The 18,831-nt window shown below is 40.7% G+C and overlaps 1 protein-coding gene across 1 annotated transcript in view; it reads left to right on the top strand.

Moving 5' to 3' along the window:
• The window catches only part of LOC105453488 (irregular chiasm C-roughest protein-like), a 128,612-nt gene that overhangs the window by 25,739 nt on the left and 84,042 nt on the right, over positions 1-18,831 (top strand). The window contains exon 2 of the mRNA XM_011695491.1: positions 14,156-14,263. Within this exon, the coding sequence (XP_011693793.1) occupies positions 14,156-14,263 (108 nt within the window). The remainder of the gene's footprint in view (positions 1-14,155; positions 14,264-18,831) is intronic.

Below are 18,831 nucleotides of genomic sequence, written 5' to 3'. Positions count from 1 at the left end.
GGGGTGACCGCGTAAACGTATGCATGAGCCCCGGTAAACTCGTTCCAGGTGCCCCTGGGTCCGCGCTGCTTAATTCAAGAGGCTATTTCGTCCGCGTGAAATGCGTGACTGCTCACGCCCAGAGCATTAAATCGCGCGGGCACGCCGCGCATGCGTCGGCAATTAAAAGGGGCGTAATGTCATCGACCTTGAGAACCCTGAGGAGCGCGCGACCAAGTACTCTCTCTTCGAACGACGACGGTCGATCAACGTCGCGACGACGACGCTTGGAGGAGGAAACGATTGTGCGGACGAGTGTGTTATCATTGTGCGCGCTCGCGCTCGTCGCGCAGGTGGAGTTAAGCGCGGTTATATTAATATTAGAAAAAAAATCGAACGGTGCAATTGTATGTAACAGAATTAAAGAATTAACAATAGAACGAAGAGCCGAGTTTCCATTAAAAATATTCCGCGTAGAAAATTAATATCAGCAGATATATTACTTTCTAGTGATGGATTTAATCGACAATTAGCTAAACAATTTCCGCTTCGTGGAAACATTTTGCGCTAATCGTGTTAACTCTTATATGACTCCATTTTCCACAAAGTAATCGAATCTTACGATCATAAGCGCGAATATATGTGACCATGTTAAGAATATAATTAAGGTATATTAATATCCATCAGAGAATCTCTCACAAATGTCGGGTCGTTCTACATTTTAAACTCGTTTGATAGCTGCTGTCACATTTAATCATTTTATGCTTCGGGACATATCGGACTCTGGTAGCGGAATTTCTATCATATTTTATAATATTGATTCAGGGGTAATTGACGAAAAGTCGATTTATATGGCCGAAAAAACTTTTCATTTTTTTCTCGCAGTTTCCTCCTCTTTACGAAACGTGGATCCAAGATTGCATAATTATTGAAAATCCTTGAATAATAAATAGCATCCAAGCACGTGATAGCGGTAATTCATTAAAGCGCAACGGACATTTACGAAGCAGTCAGTCGACCGATCGATATCGCGGTCTCACCAGGATTCTTTTTCACCTCATACCGTAAATATTTTCCGATGATTGCCGTTGTTCGAGTTTGTTAGACTTCGACCGGAGGGGTTCTAGGTGAAAGACGCGAGAAAGGTGGAGCACAGGGAAGAATACAGAACGATAAGTTTTTTGATGAAACTTCCGTTGGGATGCCTGAGGGAGAGCAAGACTAAAGAATATCTTTGTCGATCTACCAGGAAGAAGAGAAACGGTAAAGTTCCGTCGATACTGTCGTTATATTTTCTTCTACCTTTCCAGTTTCCGCGATTCTTCCTTTTCGTCTCATTACTGAGCAGCGCGATATTGTTTCGTTAAGACGGTTCCGATGCGGAATATAAATCGTGGTCTGCATTTTCGTGCTTAAGTGTTAAACTCTTCTTCGCCTTCCAAACCTCCTTATCGCGACCTCCTCTTTTTATGCACGAGAAACGGTTTCTCGTGCGGCCGCGCAGTTATTGAAACGAAAATTTCCTCCGACAGTCCACCGGATGTGTCGAATAAGCGAGATATATCACGTTTGTACGAATACGCGAGAGAATGCGGTGTACGCGAAATAGCCACGGATCGAGGGGGTAATGCTCGAGCGCAGTTGCACAACGTAAACTCGAGGTTGGGCAGGATATTACGTCTTTTTTCTCCGAGAAAGTATATTTCCGCGCGAAAACTCGCCTGTATATATACACGTAGAAAATGCAAAGGTACCAACGAAGGTTCTTGCAATTTGCATAATTTATTGAGTACCAGGGGGGTGGAATCACTCTTATATCATCCGCGAAAAATGAGGAAGCTGAGGAACGACAGGATGAAAAATCGTTGGTACACAGAATTACCTTTTCCCACACTTCGGGGGTCCGTAGAATCTCATATACCCGCGTGGCTTTTTCTTGAAACTCATCCTACGTGGCAAATAGCACGGTACTTAAGAACATTAGCGATGCATGAGCTTAGCTTGGAGAAGATATTTAAATAAAGCTCGTGTAACAGCAAACACGGACGACATAAACTGACGAGCTTAATCAATAATACATTCCGGTTTTCGGAGGGAAAATCCTATTTAGGATCACGAATTTTGCTTGTTAATATCACGGAGATACATTAAAGGCAACGTAAGTGTAAAATTACAGATGCGTACTCGAAACGAACCCGCATCAATTCGATCGAAGAATCCTGACACTTTGGACACTCACGTAAGAATGGATATTCCGAAAGAGTCACGCCACTCACGCCGTTTCACGCTCAAGTTTTTCGCACGCTACTGTCCGATTGTCTCTCGGAGCGCGCGAGGCGAGCCGGCGAATTCACCGCCGTATATCATACGACCTAATTTGCCGTCGCGCGGCAAGCGGACCGACCTCAATCGAAAATCGATCAAATTCAGTTCCCGCTATCCCAACTTTTTCCAGCATCGCGAAAACACGTCTTTACTTCCATCGCGGGCGCAAGCGACCGCGCGACGTACGCACGTAAAAAATAGAAGAAGGCGAAACTTATCTCCCGGCCCGTTTGCAGCTCCAAATAGATTGCATGCGCGTTTCGTCTGAATAAAAAAGGGACGAGATCCGGAGAGAAAACAGACTCATGGCAGGATATCTATTGGAGATAGTGTCGGATTAACGACTAATTTTTTCGTGGCACATTTGAATAAGCGCCCCATTGAACTCACTGGCGGTATGTCACGTTTCAACGGTGCGAATGACTCTGTTTTGTTACCTTCCGTCATTTTCTTCCGTATATATGCGTTATATCCCGCGCCATGATAACATTCTGCATATCGCTATCGCGCGGTGTTTAAATGATGAAAAAGTGGGAGCGGTGAAAATCGCCGGACGGGAAAATGCATCTCGCGTGTACCCATTTTTTTTTTGCCGCATCCGAAACGGCGTTATGCGTCCTCGGCGGATTCCAAAAGGGAATTACGGCCTGGTCACGACAGTCGGAACTACATTTTACGCGATAACTCGATTATGTTTCACGGCTGGTGCACTCACGCACTTGCCCGAGCTGATGTGCGACGTGTATCGTTTTATTACGGGAAGGGGAGGGACATCTTTTCGTCACAACGTCGTTACTGATCATTACGAACGACGTCGTGTTTTCGCCGGGGAAAAAACACGAGCGCCCGATATTGCCCATCCGTCCGTTACGAAAGGAGCCAGGAAATCAAAGTCGGATAACGAGCATACGAATTCTTGTTTCCGTGTCGCACGCGTGCGGCATGCATCACGCTCAGGCGTGAACCGCAATTAGATCGGCACAATTGCACGACGTGGCGCGCCGCTAGCGTAAATAATACTATATCATTATTTACATCTGTCCCTATGCGCTTCACGTGCATCGCTCCCACGTTTGCCTTCCCGCACATTATATGTATGCCGCTTTATAATTAACGCTTTTCCCCACTTGCGGTATTAAACGTCTCTGTACTTCGCCAAAATCATCGTCATGTAAATCTCGCGATCGCCCATTTCGATGCGGATTGTCGACGTCACGTCCGCAAAGGCGGATACCTAGTCGCGATGTACGCGCGAAAATGGAGAAAAATCGAGAAAACGCACGATTATTTTTCTAACTGTTAGTGAGATTAATAATACTTTTGCTTTTAATACGTGTGTACTTTTCTTAGCATTCGACGATAGATTATAGTTAGGAAGTTGGGCGCAACACTGACATATTAAAAGTGTTGGCAGTTTTGTTAGAGGTGCGAGTTTTAATCGAATTAACTCGCCTTTCGCGAAGAACGAACTTTTCGCGACGTGTTAGCGACGCACGCTAATAACATTACCGGCAGACGTACGCGAAATTTGCACTCGGCGGCGACTCGTCCGTTACTTTAATTTCCGAGCACGTACGCGAAGGATGGGGGGATGGAATTATGGGGTGGAAATATATCGCGCACACATCCATGGAAAGGGAGATCCGTCCGCTGTCGATCGGTTTGCTCGCTTTTTCGGGATGGGATAAAGGAATGCGTTATTACAGAACGATCGCCTTTCGCTTCGCTTATCATCGCGCGCGTGTTTCTTCCATTTCTTCCCTTCTTTTCCCGGAAACTGACGAATAAATCCGAGCATATCTCCGAGTGACAGAATCGTTTAGATTCTAATCGAGACGACAGAAATTAGCTTTTATATTGTTGACATTTTTCAGATCAGCTAGGTATTTTAAATCAGAATTTATACGATGTCAACGCTAATATACGAGTGTACATGACAGTTTAAAATTTTATCCGGATAATAATGCAAAAAATAAATCGCGTAATGCTAAAGTTATTACGCAACATTTGAAAGCGTTTCATTTGATCGAGATATGAGATAATAATGTTCTATTTCATCTCGTGTTTCAATATTTATACGAATAAAAATCACCTTTCCGAGTCAATAAATTTCCTTGAGATATTTTTTTTCCTCGAGGTTTAAATTCATCTATACGCTATATACCGAATGATACGTAGAATTCTCCGAGGAATACGAAAGTCGAAGAATACCGCGAAATCTTCCTAAAGAAAACTAAAAGCACACCAGAGAGCTCGAGCGAACGTAACTAACTGTGAAAGCACTATACACCAAGTGAAACAGAAGTATTTCCGCGAGTAACCATGCGGTTAAAATTCCTTTCGCACGAGCGAATTAAAATATAGTCATTGCAAAACGACGAGAGGAAGCCGAGGTCAGGACCTGAAACGAGATGACGTTCCGCCGCGCTTTTGACATTTATCCTTTTAAAGGATGGTACGAATCAAAGTGACCTAGATGTAGTATCTATTTTAGAGGAGGGGAAAAATTTTTATCTCAAATATTCGCATACGTTCCTTTTCGCACACAGAAAAGTATGTACATAAACAACATGCGTTTGTAATTCTTTTTTCATTTTTACATTATTGCTCGTGTACGAGTAAGACATTATGAATATACCGCGAGTGCTCCGAGGGGTCAAGCAAATACATGAAAACTGCGAGAATATTAGACTACGTCGATGATGATATATTACGTTCCTCGGGAAGTTCCTTGGAGGAAATTCTGACGCTGCTTCTATCGGCGCTCGGTCTGCTTTTCGGATCGAGGGCTCGCATTATCCTCGCTCAATTTCCTCTCGTTTTATGTAGCCGCGTGTCTCTTTATCCTCCGCCCACGGGCGCCGGGAGTTTTTTATCCTTATCCGGCAAGGTGTGCAATAGTCGGGTGAATTCGGTGTAGCTCGAGCTGAGAGAGCGAAGGTATAAAGACGATAAATGAAGGAGCCTTTCAAAGAAAACCGGAAACTACTTCAAAAAACGAAATAAGTGTCGACTAAGTTACTGCAGAGACTCCCGCGAGAAGGACGCCTCGCGGCGATCGATTTTTGAAAATTTCTGTCGTCTGACGGTTTAAAGCGAAGGATAAAAAGGACGGGTTTCATTTTTCTGCGTCTGTGCGCGATAGAGTGGATGAAAGGACGATAGAGGAAAATGTATAGAGAAGATTGATATGCGCGTATCGATGTGTATCCTTAACACACCCCGTCGAAAAAGTTAATTTCTTCTGCAGTTTTAAAGGTGGTAATTTAAAAATAAACGCTTCTCGATACTTTTACTAAAAAGTATCGATTTTAAATTTTACAAGGAAGAATGTTATATCTGTTTTCTGCCAATTCCGGGACATTTTCTACACGCGAGAGAGAGAGAGAGAGAGAGAGAGAGAGAGAGAGAGAGAGAGAGATGCTCTGAAGAGAACGAATAAAGGAACTTCTGAAGAGATTCAGGAGCTCGAGGACTTTAAAACGTGAAATAAAAGTCGTTAGAAGTTACTGGGTCACAGCGGAAACTTTTGAAGTGAGCAATTTCGAAAATTTTGTAGGCGAGCCCGAGCGCGAGCGAGCCAATATCAACAAAAGAAGGAAGAACTCGCGTAATTGGCAAGAATTCCTTATGATTACACATCTTTCTGATATTTCTTACCGTCTATCTTGGTAAAAGTACAGAAAAAGCTTGATGTGCAACCGAGGATGATATTACGAGAGAAAATAGCGTCTTAGAATTCTACAGGCATAACGGGGAACTGCACTAAAAATTTGTAGGCCGGTCCGAAATAGCTGCGGCGGATGAAAACTAGAAGCCGACGATTTTAAAAAGTACGTCCGCGGACGAGAACTGAACAAAGTGGTGAAACAGGTAGTATCGGCGAGAGAGGGTCTTTTTCCTCTTTTCTCGTGTCTAAGGAATCTCATATAAGTACTAAGAGTCCTCTCGAAGGAAATATATCGTGCACGCTTTCGCGGAATCTATCCATTTCTCGCCATGTTTTGCCAGAACGGAATTATTCTTTGGCCGATTTGAGGCATTTGTCTTTTCTTACTTACGGGCACAATTTTCTCTTTCCTCGTATATTTGTTTGAAGAATTGAGAATCTTCGTGCGCGCGAGAGGGAAAGACGATAAATAAAAGCGGCAAGGCAAGAGGAGCAAGAAAAAAAAACGCTTAAACTCCTTCAAGCTTGAGTCGAGCTTCTCTCGGCGAAGTCGACGTTTCTAATGAGAAGCAACGCGAGTGCTATGAAAGTAGGAGCGAAGGCCCGACCGTCCCTTTTCTCGCTTTCGTGCAGCGTAATGTAAAAAGACATTTCAGAAAGACAGCGCATAGATAAGGTAGACAGAAAGATATATTTCGCGAAATATTACCGGTTGAAATATTCGCTCTCATACGCTGCGCTTTTCAGATCGAGAGGATACATTATTCTCAATCGATTTCCTTTCGCTTTACTTTGCAGCGTGTCCCTTTGACTTCCCCTTGACATTTTCTGCCTTCTTCTTCCTCGTCTCTTTAGCAGTACGTGCGGCGGAGCTGATTTCCAGCCGGAGAAAAAGGAAAGATAAAGGGGAGGGTGAAAGTAAGTTGAGCTTTTCAAAGGAAACCAGAAACTGTGTTGGAAATAAAATGAAAGTTACTGCACTGGGAGTACTGCGAGAACTCTTCCGGAGACCCTCTGACGTGAGCGGTTTTGCGAATTTCGTGATTAAGAGCAACAAGAAGAGACAAGCTGGATGTAAAAAGGGGACCGACGAGAGAGAGTTACAAATAGAGAAGACGCGATATGAAAGGATAATATCAATATCCGTATTATAACAGCTTCGAAGGAGAAGTAGCATTAAACGATAAAAACATCGAGAAGAAATAAAAATTTATCGCTTGGCATTTAAGTCATTTACGTTTCCTCGAACGCGTATGAATATTTATCATGCATATTTTATCGTACATCTTCACAAATATTCTATGTCTCTTCCAATTTTTTCGATGACAAGATTTCTAAAGCATTCCGATCAAATTTATTTCCTCCTTAATTCACCGTGATACACGTGAAAAGTCTTGAAAATGTAATAATCACGGTAACAGACTAAAACAAGAGTCACGGCGCGAAAGAATCTGTACGACAGACACGATTTCTGAAATCTACAGACCGTTACAGACGATAAGGACGATAATAGTCGTGGTAGAAACAACGAGCGACGAACGACGAGGTAACAAAGAAAATGCTGGTTGTTTCTTTTTGATGCCGGTGCCCAGGGGGTCGTAAGAATAACGCAAGTTAGAGGAATTATGTTTTCCTTTTGTCCGGGACGTGGACAAAGGCTCGCCGAGGAAAATGGCAGACTCGCCGAGAGAAAGAATTCTTTGGTATGACGACGGGTGGAATAAAGGCCGTAAAAAAAAAAGGAATGGAATGTCGCTAATTTTAGCATGTAACGTAATCGCGTTATATTACGCGTAAATTTCGGACGCGTTACCAAACTATACTTCGAAATGTAATTTTATTTGTTTCTTTTTTTTTTTAGCTTTTAGATCTTCAATATATTTAAACCACGTTAAAACGCGCAAGTTGCAATTTCGCATTACACACACACACACACACACACACAGACAGACAGACAGAGACGTAGATTTATGCTGTCAGTTTTTGACAAGTTCAAAAAACCTTGCATACAGGGACACGAATGCATACAGAATTTTTTTCACAATCTGATGAAATGCGTGCGCTAAGCAACACGAATGCACGAGATGCATCCAAAGGTTAATGCAGACGTCAATATTGAATTTCCTCTGTGAAGGTTTATTAAAAGATACCTCTTCGCTATACAATTATCGACTGACTATCAACCATGATAAAACTCGAGCAACATGATAAAGCGGAAAATAAAACGAGAGGAACGCACCATCATGACGATCCGTAGCATTGTTGTTTAGTGTGCAGGGAGAATAATGTCATCATGGTAACCGACATTTTCTCCATGAATGCGAAACCGAGTAAAATTATGCTGCAGAGAATACCTCAAAACATTTTGAATGAGAACAATAACCGACTTCATTTAAATTTTATTCTCATTTTCTATAAGTTTTGGAGTGCGCATTATTTTATTTAACCATATTGTTGGTTTTTATTTAGTTTTCATACAAATTAATATAATCAAATTATAAAAGGCAGCGTTAGAACGAGCAATGAATATCATTATTTTTCATATTTTACTCCACCATATTAATATAAATATATACCAAAAATTTCGTGATAAAATATATTATATTGAGCATTATATATTTTTTTAAACACACATTACGTATGCGGGAAATAATGCTAAGGACTCGAGCGGTCAGCAATTCATTTTTATTATTCATTATAAAGCATCAAATTCCGTCGATTTACGATTGTCGGAGAGAGAAAATGCAGTTTTGCATCAAATTCCTTTTTACATTCAACGGGGTATGAAAAGCTCAAGAAAAGTAATACGGGGCTGATCGGATTTTGATCGAATCGACGTTAGGAAAGAACATTGCGTAATGTAGAAGCGCGCGGTGATATCTTTGGCAGATGCTAAAGGTACCTACCCATGGGCGCGTCATTTGAGAAATAACTAGATTAAGTATACCAAGGCACAAATAATCGGTCCATAAACGTCGATTCGATGTCTAGAATCAATGTTTAGAAACGTCGAATCGAGGTCTTTAGACCGATCATTTCTGCCTGGGTAGTGACTTCTAGCACTGTCGCGTTTGACGTGTTTACAGTTGAATTTATCCAACTGCAAAAACGTCATCGCATTTGTCACCAAATTTTTTGTTCAAAAGTTGCCCTAGTGAGGACCTGGGTATCAAAAATTGTAACTGTTTCCGACAAAGAAAGATTGTTATAAATTATGACGCGTGACGCGCGCTTCAAATAATGCGCCCATGAGTAAATACTTTAATGCTTTCGCATATCGTCACAGAATATAATTTTAAAGCCCACCCGCAGAAATAAAATCGACTAAAATACACGCATACAAAATTCATATATATATCGGAAATTTCAAATAAAATACTTGAATTTTATATGTAAATTGTAAAATTTTAAAATCTCGATGACAAAAGTTCAAATATGAAAAAAAAACTTTTCAGAAATGTTGAAAAAGAAAAGTGGGTCGGCATCAAAAGCGGAATGACATGTTTTACTATTTTACTACCGTTTACGCTTCTCACTATTCGCGGTTTTGGTCACCGAACATCATCCTCTTTCTTGTCCTGCGCAGCGGATTTGTTCGAATGTCCGCGGCGCTTTGTATTGCTACCGTGTATAGACAACTAATTTCCGCGGATTAGCGAGGAATACGAGAATCGCGAGATATTAATTGCCCGTGCCGAATTATCGATGACTGTCGATGAAAACAGCTTCGTAAGTAGTTGGAAGTTGGATAAAGCTGAATAATGTGTCATTTAATCCAATGCGTTTTTCCGTTCCATCTGTAATTCTAATATTTCATACATTCACATAAAAGCGATATCGGAAGAAAAAGTACCAAATCAAATTTATTTTTTCGAGAAATATCCTAAATTATTTTAACCGTCGAGCATTCATTATTTTAACCGTCCCTCATTTATTATTCGATCGCATATCACGTTTCTTTAAACATTTTAAAGTGACTAACTTTCGATTTGTTATATTAAACCTCTGTTAATACGATCATGCTTCACTGTTAGCAATTCTGGCTGATACATCGAGTTTGATAAAATAAAATTCTACGTGTAAACGAAACGTTATTTTGGCCGCTTCATCCATTTCGATCATTTCGAATAAATTCAATATTATTTATATCGTACGCGTGTGATAAAAAAAAAATTGTCGAATCTGCGGTTGGCAGAAATGTAGGCTAAATATATGCTGCGTGATTTGATGTAAATAGTAATTAAATCGCGTATTAATTTGTTTAAAACAATATTGCAGTAACGTTAAGAGCGATGCCAGCATTTTTCCAGCTTTCTTTATCTTTTCGTACATTTGTTTACCTGCATTGTCTACAAGAAGTATGAATCTCATAATTCTCGCTAACAGTCAAAACAGTTTCGCAACTTTCTGCCGCTGAAAATTATTTTTCCTTTTTCATATTGCGGGTATCTTATTACCTTCTCTTATTATCCCGAATATCGTATCCGGCACATATTTCGTTTTAAACCCGATCGTATCTGCCATGTTTTCGCGTTGTTTAAAATCTCCCTGACATTTACACGATTTATGAAAGAAATATTAGCCGGTATCGGATTCTTGTATCACGTTTGCGAGTTCTTGCTGGCATAAATATTGCTACACGATACGAGACGATGTAACGACGTTAAGAAAGAAATTCGAGCTTACGATTAATCGATGAACTATGACCTGTACAACATTCTCGCGTAGAAACGTGTCAATGTTTTAGGGTTGTTAAAATAATTATGTAAATATAATCGTAGTAAAATGACATATTAATTCGAAATCATCTTTAAATAATCCTCGGAGGAAGCTGTGTGAAATTTACAGGTACATGTTTATTCAACTAACCTCGCGGTTTACAACATTTATTAATTCATGTACAAGTTATTAACGTAGTTTCTCGACTCTTACTAGAAACAACTTATCCTGTATAACGCAATAAAACAAAACTTACAATTAAACAAAGTGCTGCCTTAAGGCAGATCCGACCAACAAGACGAAGGAGCTACTATTTAAAGGTGCTATACAGCCCATACATCTCGGAACCGACATTCCAAAACTCCTTAGACCTTACCAATCGCCCACGACTCTTAATGAAGGATGACACAGTGAAAGACGACACAGTAGAGAAAACGACACAGATGAGTGAGCTTATTACAACACAAATCGACTCCAGACAGGGTAAAAAACTAAAGCTAATATGGCCTAACCTAATCTAATCTAATTTTAATTATTCTTATCCGTTCAAGTTGCGCCAGTCTGCGCTCAACGTTTAAACGCGGCCTACCCTACATCCGACCCGAGGCGGCTCGAAGCGGAGGCGGGACTCACCTCCGCTGCTCCCACGTTGCAGGGCCCGGGCCACTCCGCGAATCCGAGTCGGATCCTAACAACGTAATTCTCGTCTCAATATGAACAAATATAATTGCCACTATCCTCAACAATCATCCGCGGAAATCTCGGCAGTCTCGCAACATCCGACAATAAAACACATATATGAAACTCTGAAACACACGTAGAATTCATAAAGCACGATATTTCACACCGGATATTTACAAAAACTAATCGAAACTTGTGCAAAGCGCCGAAAAGGCGCATCCGCACGGCTCAATGCCCGCGGCCGACCACGAAGTTATTAATGTACTGGGGACCTAGTTCGTTTTTACTCCTAATGAACCCCCGTACTTGCTTACACTTTGAAAAGATGTGTTTAAAAGGAGGGAGAGTGCACTTAAGCGCTGATTGCACTGTGTGCACGCTCACCTAGTTATGCCACTGGCCATAACGCCTGTATTTATGTAATTCAGCGTAAATTTTGTGGTCTAGGTACGTGAAAATATAATGCAAACATAACTTTACCGTTAACATTTCAGTAATTCAATATTCATAGACACATTCAAAAACAATATATATTCGTGAAGTAAAAATAAAATGCCTAAATTTTTCAAAATTTGTTCCTTGCTTTTACTTACAGTAAAGAAAATGTTTAAATATTTCTATTATACATATTTTTTGTTATCTCCAGTATCGAATCTCTTTTATGATGGATATCAGTTCAGTTCTATTGATACAGGAAGTTCCAAATTAAATTATCCTACGTGAAAGTCGACAGCAAGAGCCGAGAAGATGAAATGATGTGGTAATAAAGACATTATGCATGGCGTTAATAGATAAGGAAAAAGTTCAGTCGCCAGTTAATTGCGCTCGATTACATCAGGTTTTTGCACTTTGTCCTCTTCCGAACGTAATCGCCGATCTCTTTCTCTCAAAGTGTATTAATTTACATACTTCTTTCGCACGATCATGAAGTTTTCCATGCAAATCTCAGATTATAATCTAGAGCTTTGTAAGCATCGCGCGCTTAGTGCTTCGTGTAAGAATGCAAGGCTCGATACCTCGTGGTGGGTTAAATATCGTGGGTTATTATACTCTGCATTTGTACCTTGCACAGCTGAGGCATGCTCATAATAATACAATCAATTTAACGCGGCGGCACTATAACAAATGAATTTTTATTCGATGTAACTTGAAAATATTACGAAATTAATTTTGACGTTATCATTAAAGTCGATATATTCATATTAAAAAAAAAAAAAACAAAGCAAGAAACATGTTAAACAAGCGAGCTCGTTTGCTGTATGAATGCTCAATGTGTTCGGCGCTGAGAACATCATCATTCCCGTTGAGTTGATAAAAATGTTATACCAAGACATACCACCGCCTTTATTCAAATCTGATGACTTTAAAATCGTGTGGACGTCCGGGCACCTCGACACACATGGGCTAAATGGGCTGCGAGACCTCCTGGGATGTCGGAGACTAGAAACCGTTCTATGGATATCTTAATATACATTTTGTCAAAGTCTAGGACCAAAAGAATTTCCTGAATAAAGTTATATTGGATTCTAAGCAAGCACTGAGACTCCCTTAATCCATCACTGGCGTCAAATTGGATTATGATATTAGAAATAAATCACGGCGGAGCTTTTCCTTACACAACGTACCCCGAGGCAAATAATTTTTCTTACACGTTACTGCGAGCTATTTAAACTATAAACTCTGCTGGGCGCTCTACACAGAGGCTCCTTATATTTTACGTTTTCCGTCGCGTAATAGAAATAAGGCGCAACATATACGATCACACTGTTTCCCGCCTCGTGTAAGAAAACAGCGCTACCCTGAGGGCCAAATATTGCGGCATGGCGTAACTTCGCCATGGGACTTTGATACACAGCTGCCGCCGTGCTTAACATATTCAATTTAATACGGTAACACCATGGAGACTATACTTAATTTGCATCGGGAGATTCGATCCGAGAGTAGCGTACGCCCTATGGAACGAGAGCGATCAGGATGATTGGATATACAGATGGTACCAGAAGTCGCGCACGTATTCCGCAGCTACAGGTTTTCTGATGAAGTTTACGTTGCTCGTTTCTTAACGAACGCTCTATAGGTTGACTAATTAATCGATCATTGACAGAGTGAGCGAAAATATATCTCTTCAAAATAAATCACAGAGTTTAATTAATCTTCCTCGATTCTTTTCATTAAAGATGAAGTACCAAATTTAAAAAAATTAAAAAATCAAAGATGTCCGAATTTTAGTTTAAATATTTTAGTTTAAATTTAGTTAAATTAAATCTATTAATTTTATAATAGACAAAAAGTTTATTAAATTTTTTACTCCTGATAAATTTATTCTTCTTTTTTTATTCTTTTATTTTTGTAGTGACCGATTTAATCATAATATTATCTCATTTAAGAATATGACAGCGTATCTCGTTTATATAATATATAGCGATTAATATAAGCGACCCTAGAGACTCAATTAGAATTTATCTATGTAATACAGGGCTTATCGTAGCGGGAAAGTAATTTAATTAAATAAGTTGATACTTCTGTCGTAGCTCTTAACGAAATTGTTTTACCAAGAAAGAAAATGTCTAGGTGCGGTCTTGGGATATTAGCTGATAGAAATTATTTGTCTAATTTTCTTAAGACTATCTTAGTCCCGGGATAAATTTCGCGACCCGGTCAACGGCCTCTCTCTCTCTCTCTCTCTCTCTCTCTCTCTCTCTCTCTTTCTCGCTTATGAATTTACTCCGCACAAATATGATAACTCATGCGATTCTTTTTAATGGAGTTGTTCTTTCATAGGTCTAACGATCGATCTCGCCGGTGGACGGAGGTAGGAAAGTCAGAAGTGCGGAAATCGCGAGGAGAGAAGACGGAACACGCGGGCATCGGATGGAGAGAGGAAAACAGGTAGGTTGAGAGACGGCCGATCACACGGACGGCGCGTGGGACGTTAGCCCGGAAAAGCGAGGCAGATCGAGCTTCTTCCGGGCGAGAATTGAGATGTAGTCGAGGGAAAGGTGTCCCGTTGTTTAAAGAGCGCGCAGTCGGTAGATTCCCTCGAGGGATCCTGAGGGATAGGTAGGATGAGCGCGAACGCGAGAGGAAGCGGCGGAGTTAGAGGGTCGCTCGGGTAGATTTCGGGGATAGATACCGGGCAAAGGCTGTAGGCCGTTTGCTATAGTGCGCACGTACCAGGAGACGAGAGAGAGAGGAGGGGGGGGAACAGGACAGGGTGGCAGGTTGGCAATAGCGAGAGCGAGAGGGTAGCGACGGAGGTCGGGGAAGGGCGAAATAGGGTGAGAGAGAGAGAGAGCGAAGCGGAGGGATTCGTGGTATAGCTTCGACTTTGGCCGTGCCGCAGTGGTATCGAGCGGCAACCCCACCTTTCACTCGGTCTCCTACTACCCCTTCCGCCGTGCTCCCGCCACCCTCCTCCCTCATTCGAGCCACAGCGCCGCCACCATTCCACCTACCCTAGAGAACATTATAGCGCTCTAGGCGCAAGTGCGCTCGCACGAAACGCCACGAATACTCTTTCCCACTTTTTTTCTCCTCTGTGTTGCAAATTCTATCTTTCATCTCGTTCTCCTTTTGCTCTATCCCGCACCCCATCTGCACTCCCCTCCCTCCCTGCCTTTCGCGGTGGTAAACCGTACCACGTGATGGTAGACTAGAGGTACTCTATTTAATGAACCACGTGCGCCGCAAAATGTCTCAAATATCGAGATCGGAAACGTGACTCGTTTAGTCCTTTTGAATGCGTCGTTTGCCGTAATAGCGGAACAATAAGGAAAGGGGACGGATGCGCGAATTTGATAGACGACTGCTTCACCGCAGCCGCTGATAACAGTAATGACATGACCTCCTTCGCGCGCGCGCTCGCCCTCGCGCAAGTAGAGTTCTTCTTCCTGCACCACGGAAAATTCTACTCTCTTCCGTGGGAAGAACATTCTTTTGGGACGACATGCATTTCACATATCAACCGTGCTCGTTTGAATAACCTTCCCTCGGGAATATCTTTGAAAATCTTACACTATTCAAAATGGTTAAAAGTATAATTTCGTGTTCCCGCGATGAGTTATTCACAGAGAAGGAGAGAATAGCTTTTTTCTTTCAAATTATCAGTTAAATCTGCGCGATACAATAAGCAGAAAAATATCGAGAGCTACGTAATTACGGATAAAAAGTAATACGTTGAAACGACGAACGAGTGTATAAATAAAAGCGGCACAAGAATAAAAATAAAATGGTCTTATCAGCGAAATAATACGTACCTCTTGCAGAGTATTGCGTTCTAGCTATTCCCGGCAGTATAATTACTTACAGTCGATTTAATTCAGTACGGTGTTGCTTGAAATATTTTTATATCACAACGCTTTACGGACAAACGAGCATCAGACAGAAACTGCCGGCAAAAGGAGTTTTGTTTTTACCGCGATAATAATCCGATTGACGTAATACCGCGCGTGAGGGGACAGTTGCGCTCCCTTCCCCCCTCTTTTTCTCTTCCTCTTTTTTTCTTCTATTTTAACATCTATTTTCCCGCTAGCAAAAATGCAGGTATAGGACCAAAAGCTAATTCTCTGCGGCCACTTTATGAAAGATGTCAACTAAACTGCCAGATTTTCTTTTATTTTTCTCTTTAAATTGTTTAAATACGCTAATTATTAAATTATTAAGAAATAATATATATGTGTAGAATAAATCTATAATTTATAAATTTATTTTATTATAAAACTTCACTATTTAAAATTTATTTCATGTAAATAATGAATTTCTCTCAGATTCTCTATTTTTTTATATTTAAAGTTTATATAAAATATTAGATAACATTTAGTTGATACATATGTTACGACACAAAAATCGATATCCTAGATCGTAGAAGATTAATTAAAATTTAGCAAGTCGGTACATATTATAGAAATGCAACACAGAAAACGATGTCACGAGCGTAATGTAGTGAAATATTCATTTGACATAATTTATAAACGACAGTTACAGGCGAGAATATATACGTTATCAAACTGCTAGAAGTAAAGTAAAACAAATCTGTTCGAAAAGAAGTTTCAATCATTTCATCATTAAATGTTATTATATATTGATCGCCTTTATACTTAAATATCGTGAAAAATGAATTAGTTTCGAACATAATTCCATTTCCAATATAAGCTCCTAAAAACATTTTACGAGAAATTGAAAAATCCATGGCGCAGCGGGTACTTGATCGAAGAATTTCGAAACAAAAAATAGGACAGCTCTATAATTTATGAGATTCACTTTAAGTATAGAACACTGTGTCTAAGGTGATTCTAACAACTTTTCGAATTTTCCCTTTGATCTTACCCTTTAATTTGGCCACCGTCGGATTTTCTCGAAATTATGGCACCGCGCCATGCTCACCCTCCGCTCACGAGGCGCACCGCGAGACACGAACCGACAGCGAAGCGATGATAGATAGCGGGGGGGAGATTTAAATAAATAAGTGCGCGCGCCAACCTCCGGTCGAGAATAGGTCTCGGCCAGTCGCGTTTTCACAGTAGCGCGGCCTTTCTGCCGATCCCATTGATTTTTTGTCGGTTTTTCGTCGCGAGCGAAACAGCATGCCGTTACACCGCTACGGCAATTATATGGCGCGTACGTTAAGTATTCACTACGTCGGCTTTATTATCACAGTCAGCGCGCCGGACTTCTGCTTTGCACACGTACCGCGTGTAACGAGCGTTGCGAGAGAAGAGTAGACTATTAAAAATTCATTTCTTCCCCAATATTGTTATACCACGCTAGATTTTATTCCGAGCCTCGATCGTTAATTTACAGAATTACAAATACAAATGTTAGTCTTTCCGCGAGAGACTGAAGATATCCCGGCGCTCATCGCGACCTCGTTCCACCATCAGCTCCTTCGCCCCTCATTGATCTACTTCATTTGTATCCGATCAATTTTCTGATTTACGATTCTGATTTATCAGCGTTTCCAAGCGTCAGAACTCAATTATGAAAAACAAGTCTACAAATACAAATGTTGTGATACTTCTTTTAGATACGTATATTAAAATAAAATTGTAATCTGTTAAAATGTTAAAAACAGAGAATTAATGTACTTAAAATATTTCTCTTGAATAATTTAAAGGCAAATATTAAACAAAGCAGAAAATAATTTCAAAATTGGCGATTTATTTCAGCAACACATTTTAATTAATTGATAACTTTTAATGTAATATAATAGCAATTTCTTTCTGCTAGTTATTATTACGCTTCTTAGGAACAAAGTATAACGAATTCTGTTGAGGAAAATAGAAATGCCGGAAGTTTCCGTAGTTCTATTCTTGCAAGGCAACAGGATTTACTAGCATAGTTTTCGGCTAGTCTAGGTTTATGAAGCTACAACTCTCAGTCGAAAACTTACGCGAAACAATTTGAAAAAAAAAAATACTAGAGATATTTTTCGAAAACTAAAATTTTAACGTATAGAAGTGTTCCGTGAGATATTCCCGCTGTAGTCGAGAAAACTTTTTAAAGTTAGTTGTACATTGCGTAGCCAGCTCCGTATGTGGATGTTTGTGCAACAATGAAATAACCCATAAAATTAAAAAAAATGTATTATGCACATTGCTGGGTGTCGACCGCATGTAACTTTGCATTTGAAAGTTAATTTACGCGAAACTAGCACTTGGTACGTAATTTTTGCATAACACGGTCCGTATAATCCGTTACAAATACTTCGTAAAAGTTGCAATCACTTCACAGAGCGAATAATATGTAAATTTATATAACCTGTATCTATAACGAAATAACACACCTTTACCACCCGCGCGATGGCACGTAGACGTAGCGAGCGGAGAGCCGTAGAATTTTCAATGCTAATTTCGAACATAGCCGCCTGTTCCGCGGTCGTTGCCTCGCGTCGACAAAACCATACTCCGGGACACTGTGCAAATGCAAGTGACCCCCTCCCCCCCCCCTCCCCCGCCCTCTTCGTCCAGGTTCGATTAAGAAGCAAAACAACGACCAAACATTGGCTTTGTATTCCTGATTAACGTCCCGATCCCTCCCATGATTCGAGCCCCGTGTATTAATACACGTTGGCGAACCTGGCGAACGGCAACACCGAGCGAAAAAGCTCGGCCCGTCATTCGCGTGCACCGGGAATTTTTGTTTTACTAATATTAGCAATTTTAACATGGCTGGCCGACTTTGGAGAGAGAGAAAGAGTGAGAAAGAGAGCGAGAGAAGGAGAGGGAGGAAGAGAGAAAGAAAGAGTAAGCCGCAAAGCAGATTACCCTGGGGCCAGAATCTTTTTACTTTTCTTCCCTCTTCTCTCGTACCTTTTTTGCTATCTTTTTTTTTTTTAATTTGTACGCTACTGTAACATTGTAGTCTGTGTAGTTGCAGCGTGTTCTTCGCGGCGGAAAAATCTTTTAAGGAAAATCAAGACGCGCAAAGACAAGGGCTAAAATCAGCGGAGGGAGATCGTG

The sequence above is a fragment of the Wasmannia auropunctata genome, unplaced genomic scaffold (genome assembly GCF_000956235.1).
Source record: "Wasmannia auropunctata unplaced genomic scaffold, wasmannia.A_1.0 LD335999.1, whole genome shotgun sequence".
Classification (NCBI taxonomy): Eukaryota; Metazoa; Arthropoda; class Insecta; order Hymenoptera; family Formicidae; genus Wasmannia; species Wasmannia auropunctata.
Note: the sequence above shows the minus strand (reverse complement) of the source record. Positions and strands in the feature narration are given on the sequence as shown.